The 9,469-nt window shown below is 51.3% G+C and overlaps 1 protein-coding gene across 1 annotated transcript in view; it reads left to right on the top strand.

Moving 5' to 3' along the window:
• UBE2S (ubiquitin conjugating enzyme E2 S) overlaps window positions 1-2,555 on the top strand; it is a 7,148-nt gene extending 4,593 nt beyond the window's left edge. Inside the window, exon 4 of the mRNA XM_017892532.1 lies at window positions 2,078-2,555. Within this exon, the coding sequence (XP_017748021.1) occupies window positions 2,078-2,404 (327 nt within the window). The 3' untranslated portion in view covers window positions 2,405-2,555. The remainder of the gene's footprint in view (window positions 1-2,077) is intronic.
• Window positions 2,556-9,469: the final 6,914 nt, after the last annotated feature.

Genomic DNA, 9,469 nt, shown 5'->3' on the forward strand with positions numbered 1-9,469 from the left:
GTNNNCCGCCCGCCTCGGCCTCCCAAAGTGCTGGGATTACAGGCGTGAGCCACCGTGCCCAGCCTCTTTTTAAAAACAAGGGTAGGGTAGGCCAGGTGCAGTGGATCACTTGCGGTCAGGAGTTCAAGACCAGCCTGGCCAACATGGTGAAACCCTGTCTCTACTAAAAATACAAAATTTAGCCGGGCGAGGTGGTGGGCACCTGTAGTCCCAGCTACTCGGGAGGCTGAGGCAGGAGAATTGCTTGAGCCTGGGAGGCGGAGATTGCAGTGAGCCAAGATTGCGCCACCACACTCCAGCCTGGGCAACAGAGTGAGAGTCAAGGGTCTAGTTACAAGCTTTTCTTTCTTTCCTTCCTTCCTTCCTTCCTTTTTTTTTTTTTTTTTTAAAGATACAGGCTCTTTGTTGCCCAGGCTGGAGTGCAGTGGCGCAATCATAGCTCACTGTAGCCTTGAATTCCTGGGCTCAGGTGATCTTCCTGCCTCAGCTTCCTGAATGGCTGGTATTACAGGCATGCACCATCATACTTAGTTTTTATATTTGTGTGGTTTGCAGAGATGGGGTCTCATTAGAAGCTAAAGCTGAGTTTACATGTCGTACAACTCACTGTTCCAAAGTATCAGTTCAGTGGTTTTTTAATAGCGATAGGGTCCATAAACCAGTGTTTCAAAGCCAGAGGTGATTGTGCCCCCCAAGGGGTATTATGCAGTCAGGAGACCAAAAAGGTTGTCACAACTCGGGGGTGCCGCTGGCATCTAGTGGGTGGAGGCCAAGGGTGCTGCCCAAATCCTGCAGTGCACGAGATGGCTCCATAACACGGAATGACCTGGCTGCGGTATTGCCGAGGTGGAGGCATCCTGGTCTAGGCTGGTGCTCCAAGGTCTCCACAGGCTGCTTACAGCCTGCTGCCTCCCCACACTTCCCACAAGCAGAAAAAAAATTAACCAAATTTCTAATGAGTCCCTGGGGTACCTGGCAGAGAGGGTGGGGAATTGGGGTTTCCTGCCATGCACAGGGAGAGGATTGAGCTCCAAGGTAAACAGACCCCAAACCTTTCCCTCCCACGTGCATCGCCTCCCTTCCCCTGGGGTGTCATTGGAGGCTGCTGGGAACACTGGCACTGAGCTCCAGGCCTACTTGCTGCTAGGTCGACATCTGGGCCTGTCGGGGGCTCAGCCAGCAAGAGAGCCGCAAGAAGGGCAGCTAGACCTGCAGTTTGGGTGCAGTGATGAGAAATAGGGTGGGAACCTGTATCCTGGTCACCATCAGTGATATCCGCTGAGCATCTGCTGAGGCAGGTACTGTGTGTGTGTCATAGTGGCCACAGAGAGCAAACTGCTGTAGCCAGTTTGCCCAGACCCACTTCAGAGGATCCAGCAGGGGCTGCCGGTCACACCTCTGCACTCCAATTTACCCCTCAGGACGGGCTGATGAAGGGTGTTAAGAGGAATCTCTGGACCACCCTTGAAATGCACCTCAGGCCACCAGTCCTCGTGTCTTGCCCTCTTGTGTATGGTCCAACCCATCTAGAGTCTTAGGCTGTGAACTTGGGATTTCTGATAAAAGACAGTGAGAGGTCAGGATTTATGCTGGATCTGGAAAGATGGGGAGCTTCCGAGTCCAACACACAGGTGTGAGTTCCTCACATCCTGAGGCCCTGGGGAAGTCTTTTCCCTCTGTCCAGACTCCAGGCCTCATTGAACCAGAGGGCCTCTGAGGTCATGCTGAACTGCACGGAGGCAAATTCAAAACCATGATAGGACTCAAGTCTGGGGCTCAGGCAAGTAATGGACTCCTGAGAGGGGTTCCACCGAGGACTCGGGACATTTCAAACCACTGGGTCTGTGGTATCGTGTCCTTTTGGGAACATGAACTGTAGGCAGGTCACAGGAAAGTGGGCCCTGAGGGAGACAGGGAGCAAGGATGAGGGAGGATGCAGCGTAGCATAGGTGGGGCCTGGATCTGCAGCTGAGTTGGGAGCAGAAGGAACAGCCAGCGCGGAGGCCACCCTCTTGTGGGGGCCTGGGGGTCCCTGTAGGTTGCCCGACCCTCCGTGACCCTGGGCCTCTTCCCACAGACCATCAAGTGCCTGCTGATCCACCCTAACCCCGAGTCTGCACTCAACGAGGAGGCGGGCCGCCTGCTCTTGGAGAACTACGAGGAGTATGCGGCTCGGGCCCGGCTGCTCACGGAGATCCACGGGGGCGCTGGCGGGCCCAGCGGCAGGGCCGAAGCTGGTCGGGCCCTGGCCAGTGGCACTGCAGCCTCCTCTACCGACCCTGGGGCCCCAGGGGGCCCGGGAGGGGCTGAGGGTCCCATGGCCAAGAAGCATGCTGGCGAGCGCGATAAGAAGCTAGCGGCCAAGAAAAAGACGGACAAGAAGCGGGCGCTGCGGCGGCTGTAGTGGGCTCTCTTCCTCCTTCCGCCGTGACCCCAACCTCTCCTGTCCCCTCCCTCCAACTCTGTCTAAGTTATTTAAATTATGGCTGGGGTCGGGGAGGGTACAGGGGGCACTGGGACCTGGATTTGTTTTTCTAAATAAAGTTGGAAAAGCAGCTTCTGTGTCTCACAAATGCCCCAGGACGCTGCATTTGCCACGTGTCTCTGGGAGATTGGCTCCCCTGCACAGGCCCTGGGTCCTTATACAGCCTCCCGGACTGCAGCAGTAGGTCCATCTAGCTCACCAGCCCTCCTGTTTGAGGATTGGGTCCACCTCTTTGTTCTGTGGGGGTAGAGCAGTCACAACCCCTCTTTGGAGTCAGATTTCCAATCTAAAGTGGGGTGGGGACCTGGAGGCTGCTCCTGGTGGCCTGAGTGGCACTGCCCTATATTTCTCCCTCTAGAATAATGGACACGTTGGTATGGCAGTGGTATTCCTGCTCAGGATGGCCAGGTGCGAGCAGTCTGGCATGAGGCTCGCCTCGTCTGTCTGGTTCTAGACTGGGTCAAGGTTCAGTCCCCTTGAATCAACTGATCCCGCTTTGCGCTAAAGATTGGTTTTTCCCTTGTGGGCAGCAAAGCCTGTTCCCACGTGTGTTTCTGCACTACAGATCACAAAGACAGTGGCTTAAAACAACACCCACTTCAGACTTTGTTGGAAGTCTGGACACAGCTGAGCTGGTCCCTGCTTAGTGCTTTGCAGGCTAAAATGGAGGTACTGGTTGTTCATGTTCTTTAGTCTGGGTCCTCTTCCATCCAAGCTCATGGTTGGCTGATTTCAGTTCTTGTAGAGCTAGGTAGGGTCTTGGCTCCAAGAAGCTGCCCCTCCTCGGGCCCTGGCAGGCCTGATTTACGGGCCCCATTCCCTTTGAAGTGCTCACCGATTAGGTCAGGCCCATCCAGATACTTAAATGATAATGACTGAATCACAGGGGTAAGATCCCAGCTTAGCCTTAGTTTCTGCCCTCAAGGGGAAGGGATTGTCCTGGGTGTGCACGTCAGAGGGTGGGGAAACTTCTCATTCTGTTAATGGGTTTAGGTTATTTAGACCAATGTCTCATTAATTTAAAAAAAAAAAAAGGCCGGGCACAATGGCTCACACCTGTAATCCCAACTTTAAGAGGTGAAAAGATCACTTGAGGCCAGGAGTTAGAGAACAGCTTGGGCAACACAGTGAGATCCCATCTCTACAAAAAGTAAAATACATTTAGGATAAAAATGACAAGTTCCAACCCATAGGAGGGTGGAAAGCTCAAGGGCTGCTTTTGTCCTGAAGGAATTTGCCTATTCTAATAAAACTGAAGTTGAAACCTAGAACTCAGCCTCTGAAAGGGGTCTGACCCTTCCTTGAGCCCTTGCCTCCAGTGAAGGTCCCCCAAGCTAAGGGAGAAAAGGAACCAAAAGTCTGCACTCCTCCCTACCTCTAGCGGTGCTGGGAGCAAAGGAAAGACAAGAAAACCTTTCAGATTTTCAGACCAAATTCACATCACTGACCGTCCAAGAAATCTTAAGCTCTGCATTTATCGTCAAGCATTTCTGCATGAGAGAAGCAAACAGTCCTTGCTGAAGGCAGCTGCCTGCATCCCAGGCCTCGGGGAACCCACTGAAATAATTTAACGAAGTACATAACAAAAATCATATTTGCTCTTATCCCCTGACAGAGTTCCTAAATCCCTTGGAATCTCCTGGGTATTAATAGGAGCAGTCTTTGTTCTAATGAAGTCATCTGTGATGGGCCCCTGCGTAGCTTCAGGAGGGGGGTGGTCATTAGAAATACCAAGACAGGGCTGGGCACGGCGGCTCACGCCTGTAATCCCAGCACTTTGGGAGGCTGAGGTGGCCAGATCATGAAGTCAGGAGATCGAGACCTTCCTGGCTAACATGGTGAAACCCTGTCTCTACTAAAAATACAAAAAATTAGCCGGGCGTGGTGGTGGGCACCTGTGGTCCCAGCTACTTGGAAGGCTGAGGCAGGAGAATGGCGTGAACCCGGGAGGCGGAGCTTGCAGTGAGCTGAGATGGCGCCACTGCACTCCAGCTTGGGCGACAGAGCGAGACTCCGTCTCAAAAAATAAAAAAAAGGCTGGGCATGGTGGCTCACGCCTGTAATCCCAGCACTTTGCGAGGCCAAGGCAGGTGGATCGCAAGGTCAGGAGATCGAGACCACGGTGAAACCCCGTCTCTACTAAAAGTACAAAAAAATTAGCCAGGCGCTGTGGCGGGCGCCTGTAGTCCCAGCTACTCAGGAGGCTGAGGCAGGAGAATGGTGTGAACCCGGGAGGCGGAGCTTGCAGTGAGCCGAGATTGCACCACTGCACTCCAGCCTGGGTAACAGAGCGAGACTCCATCTCAAAAAATATATATATATATCAAGACAGAATTAGACAGTTGGGAATTTCAGCCCCACCCACCCCTACCAACCTCTGGGAAGAGAGGAGCTGAAGGTTGAGGTCAATGACCAATAGTCAATGATTTGTCTAATATGCACATGTAATGAAACCTCCATTAAAACACTAAACGGGGGCCGGGCGCGGTGGCTCAAGCCTGTAATCCCAGCACTTTGGGAGGCCGAGACGGACGGATCACGAGGTCAGGCGATCGAGACCATCCTGGCTAACACGGTGAAACCCCGTCTCTACTAAAATACAAAAAACTAGCCGGGCGAGGTGGCGGGCGCCTGTAGTCCCAGCTACTCGAGAGGCTGAGGCAGGAGAAAGGCGTAAACCCGGGAGGCGGAGCTTGCAGTGAGCAGAGATCCGGCCACTGCACTCCAGCCTGGGCGACAGAGGCAAGACTCCGTCTCAAAAAAAAAAAAAAAAAAAAAAAGTAAAAAAACACGAAACGGCTGGACAATGGCTCATGCCTGTAAGCCCAGCACTTGGAAGGTGGAGGCGGCAGGTCACCCTGAGGCCAGGATTCAGACCAGCCCTGGACAACATGGTGAAACCCATCTCTCTAATAAAAAAATTAGCTGGACATGGTGGTGCATGTCTAATCCCAGCTACTCAGAAGGCTGAGGCAGGAGAATCACTTGAACTTGGGACGCGGAGGTTTCAGTGAGCCGAGATTGCACCACTGCACTCCAGCCTGGGTGACAGAGCAAGACTCCGTTGAAAAGAAAAGGAAAGGATGGGCCGGGCGCGGTGGCTCAAGCCTGTAATCCCAGCACTTTGGGAGGCCGAGACGGGCAGATCACGAGGTTAGGAGATCGAGACCCTCCTGGCTAACCCGGTGAAACCCCGTCTCTACTAAAAAATACAAAAAACTAGCCGGGCGAGGTGGTGGGACCCTGTAGTCCCAGCTACTCCGGAGGCTGAGGCAGGAGAATGGCATGAACCCGGGAGGTGGAGCTTGCAGTGAGCCGAGATCCCGCCACTGCACTCCAGCCCCAGCGACAGAGCGAGACTCCATCTCAAAAAAAAAAAAAAAAAAAAAAAAAAAGAAAGGAAAGGAAAAAGGAAAGGAAAGAATTGGCCAGGCATGGTAGTGTGCGCCTGTAATCTCAGCTCTTCCGGGGGCAGAGATGTGAGGGTCACTTGAGATGGGCATGTTGATGCTGCAGTGAGCTATGATCGTGCCACTGCACTCCAGCCTAGGTGACAGAGGGAAACCCTTCCTCAAAACAAACCGGGCACGGTGGTTCACCTGTAATCCCAGCATTTTGGGAGGCCAAGGCTGGTGGACCACTTCACGTCGGGAGTTCAAGAGCAGCCTGCCCAACGTGGCGAAACCTCGTCTCAACTAAAAATACAACAATCAGCCAGGCATTGTGTGCATGCCCGAAGCCTCAGCTATTCAGGTCGTTGAGGCATGAGAATTACTTGAACCCAGGAGGCGTAGATTGCAGTGAGCCTAGATTGCACCACTGTACTCCAGTCTGGGCAAAAGAGTGAGACTCTGTCTTAACACCCCTGCCACTCCCCCGAACACACAACAAAATGTATAACGAGTTCCTACAAATGAATAAGAAAAAAACACAAAAAATGAAAGAAAAATTGGCAAAAACACTTAAGCACGTCACAACACAGGAAATCCACATGGTTACTCAACACATGTAAAGGTACTCAACATCATTAGTAATTGGAAAAATGCAAATGTAAACCAAGATTGAGGCCATTCCACTCCTAGATGAACAACAATTAAATCTGAGAATACCAAGTGTTGACAAGGTGGCAGAGCACTGGGAACTCCTACAGACTCCAGTTGGAAGAGTGAGATGGTAAAGCCTGTTTTGAGACTTTGTAGTAAAGTCAAAACAACTCAACTTATTACTCAACAATCTTTTTTGTTTTCGTTTGGTTTTCATTTACATCGAGGTTCCGTTTGTTTCTATTTCTTCACAACCATCCATGCGGGGGTAGCTCCCTCCTGTGTCTCAAGCCCACATCCCACTCTAGAAATTCACATTCCCATTTCTTTCTTTTTGTTTCTTTGAGACAGATTTTCACTACGTCACCCAGCCTGGGGTGCAATGGCGCAATCTCAGCTCATTGCAACCTCTGCCTCACGGGTTTCAAGTGATTTCATGCCTCAGACTCCCGAGTAGCTGGGATTACAGGCATGCACCACCAAGCTGGGCTAATTTTTGTATTTTTAGTACAGACAGGGTTTCACCACGTTGACCAGGCTGGTCTTGAACTCCTGGCCTCAAGTGATCGGCCTGCCTCAGCCTCCCAAAGTGCTGGGATTACAGGCATGAGCCGCTGTGCCCAGCCTCACATTCCCATTTCTGACTCTACAGGGCACCGGTTGTTTTCTGTAAAAAGATGGGGTATCACTATGCTGTCCAAGATGGCCTCAAACTCGCGGGCTCAACTGATCCTCCCACCTCCCACCTCAGCCTCCCTAGTAGCTGGGACTATAGGCACGCACCACCATGCCCAGCTCTCATACATTTGAAAATACACAACAGATTTAAAACATTTGTCCCGATTATAAAAAGTATAAACATAGTTGTATATTCAAGAAACAATACCATACAGCACAAACGTAATCAAAACTAAGCAAGTCACAAAAGATACTACAGCTTGAATGCCTTCATACACAATTCATAAATAGACAAAAATAAATTCTCCTGCTGAACATACATATGTTGGTGGTAAACTATAAAACTGTAAGAGAAAACAGGGAGGTTGAGTGTAGTGGCTCCTGCCTGTAATCCTAACACTTTGGGAGGCTGAGGCAGGCAGATGGCTTGAGCTCACCGGTTTGAGACCAGCCTGGGCAACATGGCGAAACCGTGTCTGTACAAAAAAACACAAAAATTTTCTGGACACCGTAATGTGCACCTATAGTCCCAGCTATTCAGGAGGCTGAGGTGGGAGGATGGCTTCAGCCTGGCAGGCAGAGGTTGCAGTGAGCCAAGATCGTGCCACTGCACTGTAGCCTGGGCGATAGAGCCAGAGCTTGCTTCAGAAAAGAAACAGGAGGAGGACCGGGCACCGTGGCTCATGCCTGTAATCCCAGCACTCTGGGAGGCCAAGGTGGGCAGATCACGAGGTCAGGAGATGGAGACCATCCTGGCTAACACGGTGAAAACCCATCTCTACTAAAAATATAAAACTTTAGCTGGGCATGGTGGCGGGCACCTGTAGTCCCAGCTACTCGGGAGGCTGAGGCAGGAGAATGGTGTGAACCCGGGAGGCGGAGCTTGCAGTGAGCCAAGATCCGGCCACTGCCCTCCAACCTGGGCCACAGAGTGAGACACCGAGATACCGTCTCAAAAAATTAAATTAAAAAAAAAAAGAAAGAAAAGAAAGGGGAGGGGAAGGGAAGGGAGGGGAGGGAAGGGGAGGGCAGGGCAGGGCAGGGCAGGGCAGGACTTTCCTAAAAGTGAGAATACTGTTTACCTCCAGCCAGGGTTGCAAACTTCGGTGGTTTTGAGGGTTTGGTAGTCTTCCATTTCCTGACCTGGGTATTGGTTACATAGGTGTTTTATGATTTTTTTTTTATTTTTTTATTTTTTGAGACGGAATCTCGCTCTGTCGCTGGGGCTGGAGTGCAGTGGCCGGATCTCAGCTCACTGCAAGCTCCGCCTCCCAGGTTTACGCCATTCTCCTGCCTCAGCCTCCCGAGTAGCTGGGACTACAGGCACCCGCCATCTCGCCCAGCTAGTTTTTGTTTTTGTATTTTTTAGTAGAGACGGGGTTTCACCATGTTAGCCAGGATGGTCTCGATCTCCTGACCTCGTGATCCGCCCATCTTGGCCTCCCAAAGTGCTGGGATTACAGGCTTGAGCCACCGCGCCCGGCCATTATGATTTTTTTAAGTGTATAAATACATTTTATGCACTTTTCTGTGTGTATGCTATATTTCAGAATTTTTAATTTTAAAGTTTTTTATTTTTACAAGGTTACATTCTTGTTGCTCAGGCTGGAGTGCAGTGGTGCCAACATAGCTCACTGCGACCTCAAACTCCCCCGGGCTCAAGTGATCGTCCGATCTCAGCCTCCCAAGGAACTAGAACTACGTGTACACTACCACGTCCAGCTCATTGTTTTTGTACAGATAGAATCTCACTATGTTGGCCAGGCTGGTCTCAAACTCCTGGGTTCAAGGGATCCTCGCATCTCAGCCTCCCAAAGTGCAAGGATAACAGGCGTGTGCCACCGCGCTCAGCTGAAGGTTACCGTTGAGTCAAAACAGCAGGTGCAATACGCCTTGCATGGGACACTACCAGCCATGTAAAGAAGTGGGGGCAAAAGAATACATATATACATTTCCCTGCATTTGCATAGCGTTTCTCCAGAAAAATACACAAGAACCTGCTAACATTGGGTGTTCCTGATCAAGGGAACTGGTTGTCCCAGACACGAGAATGAGAGGGAGCCATTTCATTGTAGAAATTTTGATTTTTTTTTTTTTTGAGACGGAGTCTCGCTCTGTCGCCCAGGCTGGAGTGCAATGGCACAATCTCCGCTCACTGCAAGCTCCGCCTCCCAGGTTCACGCCATTCTCCTGCCTCCGCCTCCCTAGAAGCTGGGACTACAGGCGTCTGCCACCACGCCTGGCTAATTTTTTTTTTTTTTTT

The sequence above is a fragment of the Rhinopithecus bieti genome, unplaced genomic scaffold, assembly GCF_001698545.2.
Source record: "Rhinopithecus bieti isolate Rb0 unplaced genomic scaffold, ASM169854v2 scaffold_22436, whole genome shotgun sequence".
Classification (NCBI taxonomy): domain Eukaryota; kingdom Metazoa; phylum Chordata; class Mammalia; order Primates; family Cercopithecidae; genus Rhinopithecus; species Rhinopithecus bieti.